This window comes from Triturus cristatus, chromosome 2_1 (assembly GCF_964204655.1).
Source record: "Triturus cristatus chromosome 2_1, aTriCri1.1, whole genome shotgun sequence".
In the NCBI taxonomy this organism is placed as follows: domain Eukaryota; kingdom Metazoa; phylum Chordata; class Amphibia; order Caudata; family Salamandridae; genus Triturus; species Triturus cristatus.
This window is the reverse complement of record NC_140581.1, coordinates 1,149,053,628-1,149,077,793: the sequence shown is the minus strand read 5'-3', so window position 1 is coordinate 1,149,077,793 and position 24,166 is coordinate 1,149,053,628. Positions and strand designations below refer to the sequence as shown.

The 24,166-nt window shown below is 45.6% G+C and overlaps 1 protein-coding gene across 3 annotated transcripts in view; it reads right to left on the bottom strand.

The window, feature by feature from the left end:
• Positions 1–2,600: 2,600 nt before the first annotated feature.
• The window catches only part of TRMT10B (tRNA methyltransferase 10B), a 121,273-nt gene continuing 99,707 nt past the window's right edge, over positions 2,601–24,166 (bottom strand). For all 3 annotated transcript variants that reach the window (XM_085640860.1, XM_085640861.1, XM_085640862.1), the window contains 2 exons: positions 5,975–6,098; positions 2,601–3,130 (listed from right to left, as the gene is read on the bottom strand). In XM_085640860.1, coding sequence (XP_085496986.1) covers positions 3,024–3,130; positions 5,975–6,098 — 231 coding nt within the window. In that variant the 3' untranslated portion in view covers positions 2,601–3,023. The remainder of the gene's footprint in view (positions 3,131–5,974; positions 6,099–24,166) is intronic.

Here is a 24,166-nt window from a genome sequence, read left to right as displayed (position 1 = left end):
CGTCTACCGACTGTTATATATAATTTGGGATATATTTCTTAATCTGTCGAGTTCAGCCACTGCATGATTATATTGTTGTCTCTTTTTGAAACTCAGGAGCAGTAACATTGTCGTGGTGTCACTAGGGCTTCAAGTGGATGCTTTTTCAATATTATATACAAGCCACAGTTACTGCTAATTTATCTTATGCAACTAACAACGATTGACAAAGCCAATAGTCCTAACTTGTTGTAGGTATCATGTTACTTGCTGTATCATTATGCCTGGATGCAATGACAAAAGAGACAGCAAAATACAAGTCGTATAGACCCCGCGCAACACCGCCCCCCACCCCCACCCATTTTTTTTTATCCCACTTAAAGCCCTGGGTAGGATACTCAACAACAGGGCCGAACTGGAACCCCAAAGTAGGCCTGGCAATTATGTCGGACCAGCTGAAGGGTCATGGGGGAGGTTAACTGTGAAGCACTTTTGCTACAGGAAACGCCCGATGCCCGGGCAAGCCAGCCTGGCCCTGCTCAACAACCCCGTTCTCTCCCGCATTTACCTGTGATCAGGCGCGCAACACCCATTGAACTCAAAGGGCTTCAGCTCCCCCCCGTCGTGTGTTGCAGCCCGGGATGAGACCGCTTCCCGGGCAGACACAAAGCCGCGCCCGAGCACTTCACAGTTCTTTAAAAAGACCATTTGCATGTTAATGAGGCCTCGCTGTTGGTTCACCCCTTCTAAGAACCCCCACCCCCGAAATCAGCGCCACTCTGCCTACTGTTTAAAGATTCAGCCCCCCCCCGAAATTTTTGCTTAGCCCCCCCCCCCCCCCCCCCCCCCCCCAACATTAACTAGCAAGTGATTTCGCTGGTCGCTTTTTCACAAGCTCTGAACTTTGGCAGTGATGTTTCCCCTTGATAGAGAAGTTTCAGTTTCTGTTTGAGATACACGCTTATTGCACCTCCGCTGCTGACGCATGTATATTTACATCAAACTCCTTTTACCGCCACTCAGTGCCTTGCTGCAACAGAGAATCTTCGGTACCTCAGTACTTGCAGCGTTTTGTAAAAAGCATATTTCCAAGCAGTCATCGAACACCGCTGCCTTTCTCCGAGGCAGAGCAGAAATGCCTCGGAGAAACGCAGCGGCGTTTTCGGATTCGGGGGCGTGTTTTGCTATTATCTCCTCTCCTCCAGCCATTGGCTGGAGGAGATAATTAGACTTTCTGCAAAAAACACGCCCCCCGATCCGAAAAGGACGGGGCCTGATCGGAGTGACGGGACCTCTTCTCCAATGGCTGGCCAGCATTGAAGAGGCCAGCCAATGGAGAACAGGGGAGAAGAGGGGCGGGTTCAAGCTCCTCTTCTCCAAGTCATTAAATCTCCGACTTCCGGTTCTGCCTTCGGCAGACCGGCGGTCCTCGACCTAAAAATGAGACTATCCGGGAACCTGATCCACCCAATAATTTCTCTTTTATTTAGTATATAGTGAGGGTACAACCTCATAATGGGCAGGATTTTCCACACGTCTGAATTTACCAGTGCCCCCAGTATTGGGTCTGCAACTTTGTTGGTGGGGATTATCCTGCCCAATTTCTAGGCCACTTGGATAAAATGCTGTTCACTTACTACACTGTAGCAGCCTGGAAGATGTAGGTTCCTGTCGACTCTTTCAATTTCATGTCACTTCCAGACCTCACCTCCAAAACGGTTACTTACAGCTAGGAGTAGTTTTGCAGCTTGAAGAATTTTCAGGAGTCATATTCTGTGCATTGGCTGTGCATTATTCCACCAATTGCTGCTAGGGTCCGGAATAGTCCTTTGTAGTCTCCCTTCTCTTTTTATTTTCCAGGCATGGGTGCGTCACCGCTCTTTTGACCAAATACTCACAAAAGAACAGCCACTAGGTTTGCAATCTCTGCCCCCCCAAAAGAACCACAGCTCGGAGAACTGTGAGGGGTGTGCTGCATTCTTGCCAAAGACAATCAGGGCAAGTCAAAAGCAAAGGGGGCACATTACGCCATGGCCACCCCACAAGGAAAACAGGCGTCCTATCCTTAAGGGAGCTGGGCCTATCAACTGAAGAAGACACTCGAAGACACAGAAAAAGCCAAGAGAGAAGAACAGGAATGTATTGAGGTCCAATCAGAAAAGCCGACAGACCTCATCTCAGGCTCCAGACCTGGTGAAAGGTCAGGAGGCCTCCAGGGGAAACTGCGTGCTGGAAGCTCAAATCAGATTAGTAGCTGTGGATCAAACCCTTGGTGCCTGGGTATCCTGCTTCTGTCCCTGACACTATTCGCTGTCTGGAACTTTTCAGGCAGTATTAAATACTTCCTTGCAACTGCCCCTCCCTTTTCACTTTGTGGGCATGGCTCACAATGACCAAACTTCAGTGCAGTAAAACACTCAAGAATTCTCACACTCGTGTACACACACAAACATTCATATCCAAAAGGGAGGGTCTGCCCTATAGCTCATATTGTTTGCAGCACCCCTCGTCATTTGACCATGGTCCTGCAGGCAAACGCAACAGAACTCATTTTCCAAACACACACATTGTCATTAATAGAAAGAAGAGATCCATATAAAAAGAAAACCTCACATAACCTTCAGTTAGCAATGGGTTTTTACTGTAAATAACATGAAAAAACAGACTGGTGCCTGGCATGACAACGTATTGTGACAGTACTGCTGTGTGTAGCAACTTTAAAACATATAAATAATAAATATTAAATGAATGCATTAAAAACAAATACATTTCCTAGTATCTTGTGGTTGATCCCAAGGCTTCATAGTAGTAGTTCCCTGAAGATAAAGTAAAAAATACCTGATGATTCTTCACAAACAAGAAGGGCCTTTTTGGTCTTTTCATGAATCAACGCCAGAACGTTTACGCTTGAACGTAAATATCCAGCACAACATGAAGGATATCTTAATTGAATGTATGTACATATAGTACACACAATAACAAAGTCTATTTGCGCCCTTCTTCAAGCTGATTTTAAAAATAGTCTTTCTTGTTTCAATTTGAAGTCATTCATCTGTGTCTGGAAGAACAAACCCATTCCCGCAAGGAACTCCAGCCTTCAAAGCTTCCGGCCAGCTTTGGGTCTCGTAATATGTTGACAAAACATCAAATACTAGAAAGAGAAGACAAAAGGAGCATTAAGATCAGAAAAGACAAAGAAAATTTTACAAGTATCTCTATAAACAACTACTTAAAGGTGTTTAACTTCATCAAGGAAATAGCATCAGGGATGTTCACCCAAAAGATACTATGTGAATTTGCAAACATTAATTAGCCATGGTCTGCATAATAATTACCCTATTGTTATCTTGAGGCAGTGGTCTTCAAACTTTTTAATGCCCCCCCCCCCCCCCAGTATGAAAACAAAATAGTTGCCCCCCCCCCCCTCAAAAATTTTCACAATGAATATATTCAATTTGCAATGTTTAAGTATCTCTAGACTTATTTAAACATTACAGTTATGTTAAACCTTTTAGAAATGGCCCATTTAAGAGTTGCTGACCATTTGTTTTCAGCTTATAACAAAGCACTGCTATCAGCATTGTCCTTCTTTTGACCAGAGCCTGGCACCCCACCTGGGATCAGTTAAGACCCCTATCCTGAGGTTACTTGAGAAAACTATTGTCTTCAATTGCCTCAATCCCATTCCATCTCTGCTTTACAGAAGATCTGAATGGAAATATTTTTTAAGACTGGCAAACCATACTCCATTCGTATGTTTCCAGAAGGAGATGTTTACCTGAATCTACACCTCACGTTCACGACTGGTGCTTCCAAAGTCTCTTGGAAAGATTTCATAAGACCACTGTTGAAAAAACTAAGACTGCACGCTAAACTTTTGGCAATTTGTCACGCCCATTTCAAACCTCCTCTTTCATGGAACACTACGGCGATGGTGGTCAAATCTCAGTGAGATCCGGATCCAATCTTTATCTCAAAACATTTAAATTAGAAATTGTATGTATGAAGAGTTTCCACCTTAAGATGTTTGAAAGCTCCAGCGAGCACAGAACTTGGCTGTGCAAATGCTACGCATGCCATAAATGTGAGCACACAGCAAGGGACATCAGAAATACAATCCATTTTGAGAAGACAAATTGACCCTTGCTGATTGTCAAAGTACGCTAACGATATCAGGAAATGTGGGGCCGGGGAATTGTGAGTAAATCTGAAAAGCGAAGAATAGTAGAAACATTATTTGTAATATCAACAGTATTAAATCCCTTATCAATATCGAATACAACCAATCTGTCTTCCATATCGATATCCATCTAGGTCCAGCACATCTGGTTGAAAAGACAAATCCAACGGGAGGGCACACTGCCGAATTACAAGCTAGTTTTATCCTAAGGGGCACCTTGTGGGATCACAGATTTTTTAATGCGAAGGTCCACGTTCCAAGAAAACACAAAGTGGCAGACAATTATTAGTGGCTGGAAGAAACCGTTCGGCTTAAATGAGAAATTCGTTAAAAAAATCATGGAGTAGGATGTTGAAACAATGAAGCGTGAATATATTAGCTGTTTATTCACTTTTGAAAAAAAATAACAAACATGCTGATTTGTTGATTTCTGGGTATTTAACCCCTTCTGTGCCCATGACGAGCTGGACTCGTCATGGGCCGCGGTTGCGCTGTGCCCATGACGAGTCCAGCTCGTCATGAACCCCGCCCGCTAATGCAACGCCCGGCACAGAGCGGGGAAAGGGCGTGGCACACAAGGGGTTAATATTAAATATTATTTTGTGAACTGCAGTGTAACCAAACGGCCAGCAATGCACTGTATGGTGTAAACTGAGGCCAGAGATCAGGCAATGTTCCATAATATGCTTGAGCACAGCTTAAAAGCTCTCTTCTATAGTACTTGTGATACTATTTATTACTTTATTCCATGTCTGATTGACTGAATTATAAGTGCTGACTGCACTGCTCGCTCTTTTGTCGCAGATAAAGCGCAAATGTGAACTGGAGTTTTTTTTAATCTAATTTACTAAAGTAGCTTTAGAGTGGCCTTTCAATGGCCCCATGCCAGACCTGTTGCTCTTTCCTACAAATATTTCTAACAGTGCTTGCCAGTAAAGTGGGTGGCAACATTATGCACAGTCTGTAATTATGGATACATTTTTTTAAGAACTTTACACATTCCTCAAGGAAGCTGGAATAGGCAGTGTTGTATTCCACTAAGAGGATCTTTTTAGCAATACAGGCACTTGGGGCCAGATGTACGGCCATTCAATTTTGCGAGTCGCAAACTGTGTCGAATTGCGACTCTCAATTTGAGACTCGCAAAATTGAATGCACAACAGTGTCTCAGACACTGTTTGCAATTCCTAATGGATAACAAATTGCATGCCTCATTAATATTCATGAGGCAGTCACAATTTGTGACTCCATTTGGAATGGCTAGCACTCCCAGGGATGGTGGCCTGCTGGGATCAGCAGACCACCATATCTGAGACTGCTTTTTCAATAAAGTAGTTTTTTTTTTTAAAATGCAGCCCGTTTTTCTCAAGGAAAACGGGATGCATTTACAAAAGAAGAATGAAACTTTTCAGTTTCATTTTTTAAGGGCACGCAGTGGTCCCTGGGACCACTGCCTGGTCTTAAAAAATATTTTTGCACACACTCACAAAGAGCAAGGGGACCCCATCCCATTTGTGAGTTCTTTACTACCTACTTGAAGTAGGTGGTAAACTGCGAGTTTTTTGCGACCGCAAATGAGGTTGAAAAACATTGGTACATTGCATTGACACTCGCTATTAGGAAGGAATGCTCCTTCCTAATAGCGAGAGTCGCAAACGCTATTTGAGGAGCATTTATACATGCCAGGACCCTTTTTGCGGTCGCAAACGGGCCGATCTCTTGTTTGTGCCCGCAAAAACTGTTATTCATCTGGCTCTTGGTCCACTGGAATGCAACCCGAAAAAATTTAATCTGTACCAATACATATTTGCTTACCTTGATTGATAGCCAGTATCTCTGAATGATAGTTCTTCTCATTAACATTTTTCACCATACATTCTTGAATTGGTAGCCGGGCAGTCAGCAAGCCATTTTCTTGTGCTTTTTGGAATGTTAATTTCTACAGATGCCAATCAAAAGCAGATTGGTCAGCATCAAATGCATTTGTAATTTAATTTCAATAACGATTTAAACAAAATAACCCAGAAACTCAACAACTACAGGTAAGCATCAATCCAGTTTAATAGTTGTATCAAGATCATTACAGATTTATAAAACAAATAAAATGCTAAAAAAAGCACAAATAAGGTTACACAAACTATACAAAAAAACATTTATATTAATCAGTAATTCAGTCTACCATACAATGAGCAATTTACTCATAAAAGAGAGTACAGATACTTTTTGGGCTTACCCACATTTCTTTGCATGATTTTACTTGACCTATTTGTAAATCTTTTTAGTTTTGGGATGCTTCTTTTTGAATAACTTTTATTAATTTTGAGATCTAATATTATGCATCTTAAAATATGGTGAGACTTGTTGGACTGTAATTTCTTAAATGAGTTTGTATTTCTTAGAATTGTTTTTTAATGAATTTGTATGTTTTTATTGCTCATTTATTTTAAATGTTTTACAATCTACCTTTTAAATGTTTTTCAATCTACCTTCTATTGAACCAATATAAAGGAAATATGATGAAGAGTACAGATAAAGTCACATGTATATATACTATCCAAGTAACGTATCAACAACTCAAACACACATTTTGCTGCTGGGGCAGAATCAGCATCCAAAAATAAAGTATAGATAGGAATTTATTGGCCATCAATTGCTCACTGTAGTGGTGCTTTAAATAAAACTAAGTGCTGTTTTTTTTCCCAGTAAAGCTCAGTTTCGGGGACATGACTGGCCATCATGGGATAAGGACGTGCCTCGCTTTGCTCCCATGAAGGGGGCAATCCTGCCAAAGAATCCTACACGCTATAGGCTGTGTGGCTGAATGACAATTGAAGGAAGGGCTCCAACAGGATGCTGAACTTCATAAATGTAGTCAAAGTTCACAACAGAGCTCCTAGTGTTAAAAAAATGTCCCTGGGATGTGACGCCCTCTGAATAAGGAGGTATTGTGCTGAAGTCACAGGGCTGCTTAAGTGACTCTGAAAAGGTTCCAGCCACAGGGACATACAAACAGACCCGATTAAAAGATTCTAGTCTGAGGGTCAAGATGCATAACTGCCAACTTGGCGAACAAGCTCAACGTGTGAGGGGTGGGCGGAGCCTCAAAGGGGGCGGTGCCTCATGCCAAGAAGTATCAACAACGCGGTACAAAAGGGGGTGGTGATGGATGGAGCATCAGAACCAATCAAAGACTCACATCCAGTCAACAGATCTGGGTTTGATCCATCACCGTTCTTTAGCCCACTCTGCCACCCCAGTTCAGACATGGCCATATGCAAATCAGTCTGACCCTGTGCCTCATGGGAACAGTCTAGCCCGAACTGCCAAGCCATGCCTTCCCTGGACCGGAAACAAGCTTCCTAGGACCGGTTTCTGGCATTTCAGGCGTCTTAAGCCAGTCTTGCTTGAATCCAGTGGCAAAGTGAGCAAGGGACTCACGTCTGAGCATACCCTGCCAACTTATGGCGAACAAAGCGGTACAAAAGGGGGTGGTGATGGACGGAGCATCAGAACCAATCAAACACTCACACCCAGTCAACAGATCTGGGTTTGATCCCTCACCGTTCTTTAGCCCACTCTGCCACCCCAGTTCAGACATGACCATATGCAAATCAGTCTGACCCTGTGCCTAATGGGAACAGTCCAGCCCGAACTGCCAAGCCATGCCTTCCCTAGACCGGAAACAAGCTTCCTAGGACCAGTTTCTGGTATTTCAGCCAGGCTTGCTTGAATCCAGTGGCAAAGTGAGCAAGGGACTCACGTCTGAGCATACCCTGCCAACTTATGGCGAACAAAGCGGTATAAAAGGGGGTGGTGATGGACGGAGCATCAGAACCAATCAAACACTCACACCCAGTCAACAGATCTGGGTTTGATCCATCACCGTTCTTTAGCCCACTCTGCCACCCCAGTTCAGACATGGCCATATGCAAATCAGTCTGACCCTGTGCCTCATGGGAACAGTCCAGCCCGAACTGCCAAGCCATGCCTTCCCTGGACCGGAAACAAGCTTCCTATGACCGGTTTCTGGCATTTCAGCCAGGCTTGCTTGAATCCAGTGGCAAAGTGAGCAAGGGACTCACGTCTGAGCATACCCTGCCAACATATGGCGAACAAAGCGGTACAAAAGGGGGTGGTGATGGACGGTGCATCAGAACCAATCAAACACTCACACCCAGTCAACAGATCTGGGTTTGATCCATCACCGTTCTTTAGCCCACTCTGCCACCCCAGTTCAGACATGACCATATGCAAATCAGTCTGACCCTGTGCCTCATGGGAACAGTCCAGCCCGAACTGCCAAACCATGCCTTCCCTGGACCGGAAACAAGCTTCCTAGGACCGGTTTCTGGCATTTCAGCCGTCTTCAGCTCAGACGTGAGTCCTGGGCTCACTGTGCCACTGGAATCAAGCTATCCTGGCTGAAGAGGGATGAAACCCCGAAACCGGTCCTAGGATGCATGTTTCCGGTCCAGGGAGGACCTGGCTTGGCAGTTTGGGCTAGACTGTTCCCATGAGGCACAGGGTCAAGACTGATTTGCATATGGCCAGGTCTAAACTGGGGTGGCATGGTGAGCAAAAGAATGATGAATTTAACCCAGATCTCTTGACTGGGGGTGAATGTTTTGATTTGTTCTGCATTCCGTCCATCAATTGTGTGACTTTTGCTTTCTCGCAAGAAGTATCAACAAGGCACTTTTGAACCCCACCAATCCCCCTCATCTTAAAAAAATATAAAACGCTTATTGAGGCTGGTGCCAAAAAACACAGCCCTTAATGAATGTCGGCAGTTCAAAGCCGTGGAAAACCACTATTTACATTGGTTTTCAGCCAGTTTTCCCTGCCACCGTGTGATATCGGCTCCTCATAGGGAGACCATGTGATGGGAGCCGATATCGTGTGTCACACGGTGGCACAGTGTGAGTTGGCAGGTATGAAAATGCATGGATTTAGGCCAAGAGCTTTCATGGCAATGGACGGATGGCAGTGTTGCTGAACGTGGACTGGTGCAAGGGAGGAATCCGAGTTTGAGTAGGCTGACAGCTCAGCACCAAGTAAGAATGGTGACACCAGAACACATCAGCAGAGAAATATTACAGGGGTTGTTTCAAACTCTGAAATCTGTGAAGAGGGCTGGATTCTGGCTTTGAGAGATCACAGGTAAACAGGAAGAAGCACCGGTCCCCTCGATTTGGTATTCAGCCTCCGTGCTAGGAGAACATGTTTGAAAGGTAAGTGACTTTGAGAAGCTGGAGGTTAAATAGACAGCAGGTGAGCGGGCACAGTGATATGGGTGAAATGGCACAGGAAAGGAGGCTGGCACTGTTGGACGCTAGATAGAAGGGCGGTCCGGTGAGATTAAGGAACACTAACTGGAAGGGTTCACAGTTTGCAGGAGTAGCCTGAAGCTTGGCTACTAGTTAGTTAATAGGAAAGAGTGCTGGTCCCTCCTTGGCAGAAGAATGGTGTGTGGTATAGACTCAATATTAAGATAGGATTTGAGTGGATCACTGTGAACTTTCAATAAGTCAATATCATAGTGTTGTAGAAAAAGAACACAATTTATTTCAGGAAACGCAGGAAGTTTATTCAGGCAATAACCTTGTGACACCTTTCGGGCAGGCACCACAGCTCCAACTAGTGAGGTCAGTTCCAAGGTAAACAAGAAGGGAACTCCACAACACACACATGGAATTCTATTGCATAGTAAACGTTCTCCAGAAGGTATTTATCACACATCTCCTTTTCTCCATTATTGACACACAAATTGCCCAAAACATTAAACTATCATAACTAGCACAAAGCAGTGACACATACACACACATAATGGACACGAGAAATGAGCGATAGAAGGCAAGGTGGGGAACCCCAAGAAGACACACCAGTTAACAATCACGTAACAATCAGGTAACTGTTTTCAAAGTATTGGAGTACAGCACATTGGTACCTCCCTATACAACCCACAGAGCAATGGTCAAACTGAGAAGATCAATAGGTTAGTGAAAGGGATCTTGGAACTGGCAGTCAAGTCAGGGTTGAATTTACAGGGTGCAGTGTGTAGGAGAGTAGGATCTGCTTCTTATAGTTACCCCCACATTTTGCTGCTGTTTCACTGTTTTTCGACTTTAGTCTGGCTGGGGCCCTGCTAACCAGGACCCCAGCCTAGCTGCTTCCTCTCAAAATTGATTACCAGTACTTTAGTGACACGCCAGATTGGATTCTGGGGTACCCTTGTAAGTCCCTAGTATATGGTATACTATGTACCCAGGACATAGGTACCCCAGAGGCCTACCAGGGGCTGCAGCATGTATTATGCCACCCCTGGGAAGCCTTCCAAAATGACACCACAGGTCTGCTGCTGCAGCCTGGGTAAGGTGGTGCATGCACCCCTTACTGAGATATAGGTTCACTATATCTCTCCATATCACTGCACATGTAAACCCATCAGTCACCCCTATGGCAGGCCTTCACAATCCTGAAGGCAGGGTGCTGGGTTTCATGTGAGAGGATGTCCATGCATGAGCAGAGACCCTCTGCAGCTTTCGGAACCTTTATTCCGGGGTTGTTTGTGATGCAACCAGACCATATACACTTAAGTACATTATAACCAAACGGTAAATGCTAACTTTGGAATGGCTGCATCGAAACATGTCGTGTTTGGTGTCAAACACCCTGGAATCATACCCCCACACCAGTAACTGGTGTGTGAGTATGATCCCACCCTTCTAGAGGGAGAGACATGACAGCACCGGTATACCCGGTACCAGCTAACAGAGCCCTGGCATCATAAAATGGATGCTGCCAGCCACAGACATGAGTCTGCCCTCCTGCTGCTGGACGAAACTCCGACAGGGGAGGCCTGGACAATAGGTTTCCTGTCACAGGGAGGTGTCACCACCTCCCAGACAGGCTTTAGTGTGTTGGGGCTGGGTGGGTGCACTCCAAGAGTGCTTTGAAGTCTGCACTGGGGCACATTTGGTGTCCCTGTGCATAGTCCAGCTCAAACCGGTTGCAGGGGCTACCAGCCCCTGCTCTGGTGCGAAACTGAACAAAGGAAATGGATGTAGCCACCCCTCTTTCCTGACCGTCCCATAGGTGGGTCCCTAGAATTTGTCCCACCCCTTCCTTGGGTATAAGATCGGAACCCCTGGCTACAGGACTTTAGATTTACCTGGACGAAACTCTGATACATAATCCTGGAACTTCGACGATCTACATTGAACTAGATGACTGAAGAATCTCCATAGGAGTAAAGGAGTTACTCCCCTGCAAGGCAGGCACCAACGACGCATCTGACCGGTTTGCATCTCCGAAGCTCCTGAGGACTCCGAAGAACTTTGCAACACAGGAGGTGGGTTTCCGTGGTCTTAGAGGTCGATTAGTGCCCACAGCAAGTCTGAGGCCCGTATCCCTCGTGGCGACCATGCAACCCGAACCCCTGGACACCACGTCACTTTGCAGAAGCATCAGCTTTCCAGCGACTCCTGCAGCTGAGCTTTGGGTTACTTATAGCCCTGACCCCGAGCAGCAATTCCACCTTAGATTGCCCACCTACACTCCCCGAGTGTTCCGTGAGCTGGCCCTTTGTGTTTTCTCTCGAGGTCCTTTCGCGATCCCTGGTCCGTCGACTGGTGGGTCCCTGTGAAGCCAACTCTAACTTTAATTGAGCTTACCTGGTTGCTCCAGATGTGCCCTGACTCTCCATCGCTCGGGGAGTCCCCAGGACCTTGCTGGTCCACACCAAAGCATCTTTTCTCTTCCTGCGTGGGTTGCTGTTGCCAAGGCTTGTTGTGTTCAATCCGAGCACCGACACCGCAGTACTCGACATCCTTCGTGGGACACCTTGGATCCAGCTCCTGGTCCTCGTGGATGCAGAGTCAAGCTTCACCTCTTAGCACCTGAAACACCCGACATCAGTGGGCATTCGTCTACCGTGCCCCTGGTCACTGGAAAGTGACCCAGTCTCTGTCCCCTCTGCTTTCAGGTTCTTCTGATCTTTGATCCAGGTTTGGATCACACCGGACACTTTTCTTCTTCCCGGCAGCAGCACTTTGCAGCAGATCGCCATTGAAATCAACTACGATTCCCGACACCAATTGACACCTATGCACCCGGCTTCCCTGAGTGAGGTAACTCGAGTACTTCGGTGCTCCCGTGGGTGCTGGCCCTAGAACCCCCTAAGTCTAAAGGGGTGTGCTCAAAGTCCTCTCCTAAGTGTCCTTAACTTCTAAAATTCCAACCGCGACTTTTCCATAGAATAGTACGGGGCTCGCTCCTGTGTTCTCACACTGCATGCGTCCTCTGTGGGTCTCCTGTGTCACTACCTTGGGTGGTTCCTTGGGGTCCCAGCGATTCTATGTGCTCTAGGCACTGTGTCTAGTCAAGTCGTGGTTCTTATACCACTTTCTTAATATATGGTTTGGTCCGCCCCTTGGGCCCATTGTATAATGTGCTATTTACAGTCGTTTTAGAACTGTATTATTGTGTATCTTGGACTCTAATCTCATAAAGAGATTAGTAGTGAGTGTTTAGAAATAAATACATATATTTTATATATACCTTGTGTGGTTCTCCTTCATTTAGCGATTCAAGAGGTTATAATCTGGTAAATCAAGCTGCTTTACACTCCTTCAAGACTTAGCCTGAAGGCTGCTCTCCATTGCTACCACTAGGATAGCTTTCAATAAAGGTTGTCTTTAAAACTAGCATCAATAAGGGTTGTTTGGACTGGTGCAAGGTGCCCACTACAACTAGTGGACAGCATATAAAAGGCCAACTTCTCACACAGTGAAAGGCATATGGGCTCACCGCACTACTCTGAATCCTGCTATAGGTAAATCTCCCTTTCAGATAATATCGGGCAGGTCTCCTGGAACTAAACTGGTTCCCTACTGGTTGAACAATATGAAAGCACATGTGAATTATAACGTTCGGAAAACAGAACAGATGCATCGCCGGATAAGCAGAGGGGACTGGGTGAAAGTTAAACCAGGATTTCAAAATTCAAAGGACCATAAAAGGTGAGGGAGTTAGGAAATAAATGGGTCAAAATAGGCAAACATTGAATATGAGGAGAATGGCATTGTATCAAAAGGGTGGTATCTACAAAGAAGAAAAGCAGCCGGGTTGTAGGAGACTCCACTACCTGGATCAGTCATGTGGTATAGCGTTATTGCCCGCCTCAAATGATCAGCTGCCCATTGACCATAAATATCAACATGTATATAGGGTGGATGAGAGGCAATACGATTGAATAGCAGGTAAAAAGATGCAACGTATAGAAGTTGACAAACAAAAACAAGTCGTTGGCAAAGAGTCTTTGTGTGGCTTTATTTCAGGTATGCTTTGTTTGCATCCGTTGGGAACAGCCAACACGTTTTGCCCAAACAAGGGCTTCTTCAGGGCGATTAACGATGCTGTATGACTGGCATCGTAAGTAATGGTAGGTGTAGTACGAGAAGGAATCGGCTGTTAAAGAGCCTTTGGACTCAAAAGCCGCCCGTGGGTGTATCTCACTGTGTCATCCAGTCCTTGGGGTGGTTAGCATGCTGTGGTTATGTACGTTCGTGTTAGTGGTCGCAGTATAGTAAAGCTGGAGCAGTGTCTGGGATTCGTCCTATCGTCTGCGTTGAAACAGACGATTCCTTCTCGTGCTACACCTACTTTTACCTACGATGTCAGTCATATGCATCGTTATTCGCCCTGAAGAAGCCCTTGTTTGGGCGTAACGCGTTGGCTGTTCCCAACAAATACAAACAAAGCATACCTGAAAAAAAGTCACACAAAGACACTCTGTCAATGACTTGTTTTTGTTTGTCAACTTCTATACGTTGCATCTTTTTATTTGCGATTCAATCGTATTGTCTCTCATCCACCCTGTATATCAAAAGGGTGGTGTCTGTCCAGAAGAAGAGGAAGTTGGAAATGGATGCAGCTGAAGGTTTCTCGTGAAAGATTCATGACTTTCAACAGGAGTACAGAAGAAACGAGAGAGCAGAGGTCATCAATCTGTGGGGCATGACCACCAGAGGGGCCGTGGAGTTCTGGGAAGAGGGGTGCGCATTACCCAGCCTCACTTGTATCTGGAATCAAAAACGTTTGCTTTTGTTCTGGAAAAAGACAACGGTCCCGGGATGGCTAATTTCAATTGTTAAAATGATACAGCTGAAGTTTCATTAACTGAGTCTCCTGCGCTGTGAAAAGCCTTTGTGCTAGGGTGCATGTTTGCGTCAACGAAATGCAAGTGTGTGCTATTAGTCAATCTGCAAGTGTAAAGGGTGCTTGATAACCGGTTCTGGCTTTAATTGATCGAATAACTCCCCCCAAAAAAATTTGTATGTGGTAGTGCAAAGAGTTAACTGCTGGGCTGTGAAGTGCATGCTTTTAATCATAATTGTATTTACACAGCCCTTAGTACCCCTAAGGAGGTGTTCAAGGGACAATTATGTAAAAATAAATTGCATTACTAAAATCTTCATTTTGGAAGCAGCATTTTATCGTAAAACTATTTGCACATTTTGTATCGGTCTATCTTATACTGTGTGTAATGCAAGTATAAAGTAATGACTTACATAGTCACAGTGTTTTATGTCAAAGGCTGTGACCTTGTAGCACTAAAAATACACAAGTCACTAGTCTCCACTGCACCAACTAAGATTTAATTCTGTGGCTCAATGGTTACATGCAGATCTCTGCAGTGCAAGAAGTGTGGCTCACTGGTTAGAGCAGGCAGACCCTGAAGCAGAGGTCAGACCCGGGACCAGGGTTCAATTCCCGACGCGGCAGGGTCTTGAGCTCAAATGTCCATGGACTCGATAATTCTCGCTTCGGTGCCTGACCTAATCATGGGTTCACACTCTGCAACTCTGGGCATTAAGCTTGCTTAATCTCCACAACGCCCCCCCGCGGCGGGATGCCTGGCTTTCACCTTGGGGATGCCCTGTAGGGGCTATCTCACAGGGAAAAGCCAGGACGGGTTCCCAAGGCAAGCGCGGAGATACCCCTTCGGGGGTCGATTCAGGCGCTATATAAGAAACATAATAATAATAATAAAGGTTTCATAATGTACTGTAGTGCATTTCCCACTGAGTAACAACTTTTTAAATGTATTTCCATTTAAACTACCCATTATTTTATATGTAGCTACCTGATGGTGAAAGACCTAAAAAAAAAAAGACTGAATATTTTGGGGCATATTTATGAGAAGCCTCAAGAGCATAATTTTTTTTGTACGCTCTGGAAGCACAAGCGTCTCAACCATACTTATGAGGCGGCGCAAAGTTACCCTGCATAGCCTCATTGATATGGAGTGAGACAAAGCAGCGCAAGTCACTGCGTTGCCCTACTCTGCGTCAAGGAAGCATTCCATGAGCGTTGCATGGGAGCAGTGTCAAAACCTTACGCCTCCCCAGCAGAGGCGTAAAGTGGAAAAATGTTTTCATTTCTCCTCGTTTTTTCCTCTTTCCATGTATGCTGCTTTCTACAGCTCACATAGAAAGAGGAAAACGCCTCTCGGGATTGTTTATGTGAAAGAAGGTGTTGGTGCTAGGCAGCCATTTGTGTGCCAATGCAAGGGGAAAGGACAGGAATGCACCATATTTTATAAATATGGTACATTCCTGCCATTTCACATTGGTGTAAGGCAGGGCAGCAAGAAGGCTTGCGGTGCTGCCCTACACCAATTCCTCATACATGAGGCCCTTTTAGTTACACCTTTCACCATGCCCCCAAGCTCACAGACCTTTGGTTTGTTAAACACCGTTTAATATTATTTCCCCAGGGGATTGGGGGCGTTTATGGCTGTCGATAGTTGTTGATAATGAGGAGTACCAGGTTCTAGATATTTTTTTTTATCAGGAGGGGGTCCTTGCGCCTAAAGGATTTTGACTAGGGGGTCTCGGCATCAAAAAGTTTGAGGACCTCTGCGATAAAGGGGCTTTGAATCATAAAACAAACATTTTCTACACTCAAGACTAAGTTCTCTGTAGTGTCTTCCACAAGAGATATGCGTCCTTTGTTTCATGCACTACAAACTCTGGTAAAGTGTACCCTTCTGCCACATAAACGACATTGTTTCCCAATACCAAACAATTTCAGGAATCAGCTGACTGCATGCTGCTAGCACACCTATAGAAACACTTCATGGAAGTGTCCAGTCTTGCACTTGTTGCCTGTGCAACTTTGTTATGGTCTTTGTTCGAAATGTGTGGTTTTCTCCCAACAGCGTTTACTCCTTAAAAACTTTAATCAACTTGCCCCATAGCATCATTGCACTTGATTTCTAAATGCTGCATTTCTCGCACGCACCTGTCGAATTCCTCAACTACTTTTGCAATATTAATGGCTTCCTTCAGTGAGGGATTGCTTGCAGCCCATGGTCTATCCTGCATTTTCTTGCTGCAGCACTGCACAGTGAGTTAGTCTTTTATTAATTCTTCTGTCATTTCCACAAATTGACATTTTGATGCCAGTGCACGCAGTCTAGAGACACACTCATCAACCGATTCTGAAGGCTTTTGAGGTTGTGTGTAAAACTTGTGGCAGCACATTGCCATGTTGACAGATTTGGCAAATCTTGTCTGCAATCTGTGTTTTTTCTTCTTTGTAAACATTTAATAATAGATTTCCATGCTCACTGAGTATTGAAGAGGGACTTAAAGATGGGTTGCTCTTCTTTGCCCAGGGCACTGAGTAAGTAGTGATTTTTCTGCAACGCAGAAAAATCTGTTCCATCCATTGCCTGTAAATAATAATCAAATATTTCAATCCAGTCTTCCCATTCTATGGGAGGATTTCCTGGATTAATTAAAAAACTGAGTGGGGTTATACTAGAATACCTTTGCGGTGGTGTTATTTGTTTTAATAACAGTGAATTTCTTTGCTTTAAGTTAATGGTGACAGCGTTGATAGTACTGTTGCAGTACACTAGGTGGCGCTGTGGCTGAACTTTATAGTTGGTGGAAGTAGTTATTATTAGAATCATGAAGGAGGGCTGCTGTATGAGAAAATGGAGCTATAATCGATTAGAAAAGGCAATGTTTAATGGTCTAATTTATTAGAAATTGATTTCAGATGGAACTGGTCTCTCAATGGACTCAATCAATGTCCATACAGTGGTAGTCATTGATATGAGGCTCGGGGTGAGAGCACGTGGCCTTCTGAGCGTGGGCTATAATTAGCAGTACACTTAAATTAGTGTTTAAACTGTTGATTATGGTCATAAAAGGTGAACTTGTTTTATTACACAATGGATATTATTGTTGGTAGCACGAATTCAAGCATGCAGCAATTGGGGTACAGTTAAAACGAGTTAAACCCTACCACCCTTAGTTGATTGAGAGCGTTCTCATCAGGGTTGTTTGCCTTGAGGAGGTACCTGGCCAGCAATTTCTTTCAAGAAACATAGGAAGTTTATTTAGGTAATAACCCTGTGACACCTTTAGGCGAGTCACCACAGCTCCAACTGGTGAGGTCAGTTCCAAGGTAAACAAGAAAGGAATTCCATGTCACACGCTTGGAATTCTATTACATATTAAACTCTCTCCTGCATGTATTTATAACACATAGTCTTTCTTAGTCTGAAACAAGAGCGGCTCTCTACTGCTTTGACAAACACTCTGGAACGACTGGTTCATGCTGCCATCAAGTTACATTACAAGTGACCTAATCTTCAATGCATTCCATTTTAGGCCCTGGGGGATGTGTAATCCTCGTGGGCTGGGCAGGAAGTGGCAGAAGGCCCTACCTTGAACCGGACTCATGATTGTATAACACTACAATGTATGGCTCTATTGGCATTGTGCTCTCAACTCATTTACGGTGGAGACGACAGTAGAATGTATAGAGAGCACCTGTAAGAGAACTCTAAAGATACAGATCTGCTCATTGTCAGACACTTGGGGCCACGGAATGGTATGTTCCTCTGCGACCAGTGGATACAAGCAAGGAATTGAGCACACATGACAACATTGATCGAATACTCCAGACCATCCAGGAAACGAGAGCGGCAGTGGAGCATAAGAGAGACTGAGTGACAATCAAGGTCAAATGTCTGAGCGCCGATCACAGCAAACTGTGGACACCGTGAACGAAGTGGAAACTGAAATGACGTCTCTGGAACCTGAAGTGATATTCATAGCCAAATCTAAAAGCTAGAGTACACAGTGAGATTCCTGGAGTACAAGGCTAAGGACACGCGGCAACAATCATTGTGGACCCTCCTGAAAACACTGTGGGCCAGCCAGTTGAACTCTTCTTGGAGGAACGAATCACAAAAGCCCTTTTCCAATTCAGAGAGTACATACCACCAGGAACAGAGATCGCCATCACATACTGCAGACAATGAGGAACAGAGGTCTCATTAAACATGAACACACTACAGTTCATTTTTACCTGATAATACTACATGTGAACAAAAACTCCTATTTGGAAGTGATGGGAAAACCTGGGCCTAAAAACAAGTTTACTTTTCTTACGAAAGTGATCTCGCAAGGTAAAGCAAACTTATGTAACAACGCTAAAGTTACAAGGTATAATGGTGACTCTTGAGTTACATCAGAAAGCATTGCTGTGTGGTACCCAGCGCCTTGAGACCGTCACGGGTGAGATGCGCGCTTACAATTCCTTGATTGATTGATTATACTCACATTCAGGAACTGAATAACACGTTGTCTCAGACCTTTCTTACTTTAACCACTGCATGCCCATGCGAACATTGATATCGCAATGAAACATGGGACGAACAACTTACTGACATTGAATGTCAGAGGCATGGCTTAACCCTCAAAGCGACAGCAGGGACAGGCATATTTGAAGCCTAGAGAGATTCTTATTCCCTAGCTTCAGAAGGCAGACCTCACAGAAATAGGGGCCAGGAGGGAGATAATAAATAAAAGTACAAGGGACATTAAATGGAGAGTTTATAGCGCTCGAGTGCATTTATGCGCCAAGCATAGCACTCATATCTTTCCTGCCACAGTTTTAGCAGGCCTTTAGCTAGAACGACACGAATCAGTAAAATAGGGAGGTGACCTTAATTGGATAGCAGATTTTAACAATGACAGGTCCTTTCCTCCTCTCCCTAGGGCAATGAGCATCAAAACAGCAGCAGATTCTCTGGAATGGTGCACACATTGGGGGCAATTATTCACTCTGGCAACCAATGTAGAAGATATTGGATCAGTGCCTATTGCTATTTACTACATAGTGGGGTAGGAAACCCACAAGTATAGAGTTGTGCAAGCACAGATCCTCAAAGACCCATTGTTTTGTTTTTGCAACTCCTTTTTTCAATAACTTTCTTCTTGTAATACTACAATGTAGAGTTTGAACTGACATGCTCGACCCTCCATAGCCTCGGAGTTGACAGTGTCCCAAACACACCCTCAACACTGTAAGATTGCTTAGTTTGGGGACCACAAATCGCCTGGTCTTGTCCAGACCACGCCTGGCAGCTCAGTCATTGTCTCTGAGATCTCTCCAGGCGACCCAGACATTCTCAAATTTATGGGGCAGCCGCGTGCCTTGTAGAATGTTTGACCAGTGGTGGTGTTGAGTTACCCCACTGTCGGACTATATCTCTGCGCGCCACCATAAAAGCAATATTACAAAGCAGTGAGGTATATTTTGGTAGCGTCCGCTCTCCCCAGGCATATCACCCGAGCACTCAGGCTCAGCTCGGAGTCCAGGGACCTCGTGAGGTGGCTAGACACCCAACCAGAAGTCCTGTATCGTAGGCAGGACCATAACGTATGTATGAATTACTTTCCTGGTGACATTCCCTCAGAAGCCTATTATTATCCAGCTTCCCCATACAGTGTAGTCGGGTTCGTGCGTACTGCGCCTGATGTAGAATTTGTAACTGTGTCAGTCGGAAGCCCGCTCTAATAGCAAGTTCCTGCAGGTATTTACATGCATCGGCCCAGTTCGAGTCCTCCATGTAGCCCAAGTCTTGTTCTTATCTTCCTCTAAGGTTATTCATGGGCCTCTACAATGAGACAGGAGTGAATTATATATTTGTGATATTGCATGGGTGTGTAGGGGAGACAACAGAAGCTTGTATTGTAGGGGGGATTCTTCTGCCAGATCCTATAATTAGCTGGAGAATTCATGCAGTGTGTGGCTGATTTGTAGATATGTATATCTTTGTGAACCTGTTAATTCAGATTGTTTCTGGAGGTCTTGGAACAGGGCCATTCCATAAGCTGACCAAATGTCGTCCAAGGGGCTGCCCACTATCAGATCCCACGTTTGAAAAACATTCAGTTTATTTAAGATCTGTGCGTATCTTCATCGCATTGGGGAGTTTCCATGGTCAGTCTCCCACGCCACCCCATTTCACTGGTTGCCTTTTTCCATATTTTGATGACTGCATTCGCAGGTCCATGTAATATCAATGTCCGATCCTTTTTATATAGCTTGATCATGTAGCCTCTGCTTGGCATCGGTCTCCTCCTCCTATCTGCCATCAAGGAGAGGCTCAGAGTAGTCCGCAAATGTCCAGTCGTTCATCACTCGTAACTGCGTTGCCCAGTAAGTAAGTCTTGGGTCAGGAAGTGCAATGCCCTACTCATATTCGCCCTCGTAAGTGTTGTCAAGGCAATTCTCTGCAAGCCCCCACCCCAGAGCAGAGGGTGACCACTTTGACTACTGTGAAGAAGAAGTTGGAAACCTCGAATGGTGTATTCTACAGCATATACAGGAATTTAGGTAGCACTATTATTTTATAAGGTGCTAGCACTATCATTTTATAAAGTCCCAGCAATGATAGTGGGAGTTTCCTCCAGTGTCTCACATTCCATTTGTATTCCTCGTGGACACGCCATAGATTGTGGCTTATGAATTCTTTGGGCTCTATTGTAATAAATATCCCCAAGTACTTGAACCCCAGCATCGTCCATTCTGGGGCAACTCCCATGCCTGCAGGGGCTGCCATCCTGTCGGGGAATACACCACTGATTTGTGCCAGTTGATATGCACTCCAGCAAATTTTGCGAATGTGGTATGTCAAGTATTCGTGGACTAGAATTCTCCGGGTCTGCCAGGTACAACAACATAGCATCTGCGTATAAGGAGATTCTGTCCTCCAGCCCTGATCTCATCAGAGGCCCTGCACCAGTGCGTCCCACGGGAACCATTTTGCCAATGGCTCTAACGCTAAGGCAAACAGGATGGGGGAAGCCGGGATACCGGTCTTGTTCTGCGTCCCAGCCACAATTCTTGTGAGACTGTGCCATTGATTCTCACATTCGTAGTGTGGCGAGTATAGATCAGCTGTACTCCCTTTCGAATCCCATCTTCTCAAGAATTGCCACCAAATAGGGCCATTCTAATAAGTCAAATGTCCTTATGGCATCCAGCGAGAGGAGCATCATTGGTTCTGTCAGCCTGTCTGTTGGAGGGAGGCCCGCCGGGTAGTCGGGGAGACTATTCCGGCACCTTCCTACCGCAAAGTTATAGCCGAGCGCCGCTGAGAAGCCTCCTCAGGGAGGTCTTTCTCCTATGATCGTACTAGGCCCAGTAACACCACCACACAGGACTCAATAGTAGTTGCGAGATTAGATTATTTATCGGCAGTAATACGTGCAATATTTACAGAGGGATCGAGGGATCCTGTCAAGAGTCTCAGTGTTCGTTCAAGAGGATAGGGTAGCGGGACAGTCTTAGTGCCAGCCAGGCACGGGAGGGCTCTGCGCCAGACCTTGGATGCTGGTCTCAGAGCGGCTCGGACGTGGAGAGCCGTGACGTCGTCTGCAGGGCTCGGATGGTAGTTCCGCTTAGGTCGAGCCGCGACGAGGTCAGCTGGGCTCTGGTGGTCAGGTTCAACAAGGTCGGGCCGCGACCGCGTCAGCAGGGCCCCAAAGGTTCGTGAAGGTCTTTAAGCACGGTGGAGCCGCGACGTCGTCAGCAGGGCTCAAGGGGTGGTTCAGGGTGAGTCTTCTTCGTCGGATCAGCCGCGATCCGATCAGCAGGGCTCTCGACTCCAGGATACAACTACTGCCCTGTTGTCGGGTCGCCCCAGATATAGGACAAGAGCCCTTTGATGTCCGGACCCATGCGCCCGGAGGGGGCGGAGAGGACGGGTAGGGGACGGCCAGACGCCCAGCAGGAGAGGCGCCAGGCCCCAGAGAGCTGTGGGGTGATCACACCCAGGTGTGGAGAGACGGTAGGGGGTCCCATCGATACTGCCCTCCGCCGAGAGTGGGAAGGGCTCACGTGGTATCCCCCGAGCCAGGGGTTGGCGTCTCGATGTCGGGCCTCGCTGGGACCGAGGCCGGGTAGAGCAGGGTCATACAGGTGGTCACGTGGAGTGACGTGCAATCCAAGATGGAGGAGCCCCGATGTGCATGGGACCTCGTGCGGCTTAGCGCGGGGAAACAGGACCACGCCACAAGGCCGGCTCCCACACTGTCCTTGTTGTCCAGAACTCCATAAAGACCTCACAAATTATTCCGAGTGGACTTGTGGGTCATAAAGCCTGACTGGTCTGGTGCAATCAGTTTGTCAATAACCTCAAACAGGTGATTAGCCAACACCATCACCAGCATTTTTACCTCAATATTAAGTAGGGAGATAGGCCAATGTGATGCACACTCCTCTATGGGTTTCCCCATCCTAGGTGTTACTAAAATCATCTCTTTTTGGAGATAACTTAGTAGGTACCCTACCTTGCAGGTCTCCTGGTACATCTGCAGTAATGGGTCCCTCAGGGGTCGGAATGTCACCTACGAAGCTTTCAAGGTCCTCCTCCACGCATTGCCTCTCCGATTGTACACCCCCTGTAGATATGTTTAGGCTGAGGAAGAATCCAAGAAGCAAGATTTGCCTGGCCCCAAACATTGCGATTCTATTGTTTACCTATTAAACTGCGCCGGCTCCATTACTGCCACTTGTGCGCCAAGCGGCATGACCGGGGCAAAGTCACTGCCTCCGTTTCAGTTTAGTTTACTGACTGCTAGCCAGAACAGTGATGGTAAGATGAGGTTGGAAAATGCCTGTTACAATAGTACTAAATTCAGGTTGCAAAGTTTAGGACTTAGAGTTACAATACAGGAGTTTAGTTTACCGACTGCTAGTAAATTAATTAGCATTTTGGCTGTAGTGAATCAACGTATGAGCGAATGTCGCACATGGGGAGTGATTGATATTGCGCAGTGCTGGTTTTATTTGTTATGAAGAATTACATTTTCCTAAATGGACTAAAGAGGAACCCAAAGTTTAGAGACGAGGAGGCAGTGCACACCATGTAGAGCTTTATTTTCCTGTTGAACACAAACAGACCACAGATGCAGCCTGCACTGCCACAAACAAATGAACAGAGGGTACTATGCAACCCAAGGGATACCAACGAGGGGGTTTGGAGGAATAAAGTCCTCATGTACAGGGAGGAACATAATCACAAGTGCTGACCCTCAACCCAGCCAGCCTAACCCAGAGACTTATCACATCCTCAACACCACAGCAAAGGAGAACTATCAAGACTAATCAGGAACTGTGCAAGAAGTACCAAAGAGGTTGTCCCATGGGGACAGTTTAGATGTGTTCCCATGATCCTTTAAAGTTATCAGTAAGATAGGAAAGTGTCCCTTTTTGACATGTTCACCCCTACCTTTTACTATGAATAACAAAAGAGGGAGTGGAAAGGTGGTGTCCTAACCGAACACCGGGGGTGGATTCAACCTCCCCTTGCAAATTATCATAAACACTAGGATCCACCCTCGAAGGATTATGGCGGAGGATTATTGAAATCCAGGGTCATGTACATTACCTACATTGGTTGGAAGCACATTGTGTTACTTAAATACCCCTCACACACCAAAAGGGCCCTTGGTGTCATACTTCATCATAGGGGTCTTCGCGCCCCTCTACGGGATGCGGCGTGCTACTACCTGCGAGTACACGGGAGCACTGATTTTGTACACTATGTGTGGTGTAGAAATGCGTGACTGGAAGGGTCAGGAGTGAGTGAAAAGTGAATGTTAAAAAATACCTAGCTCCTGTGGAGTAGAA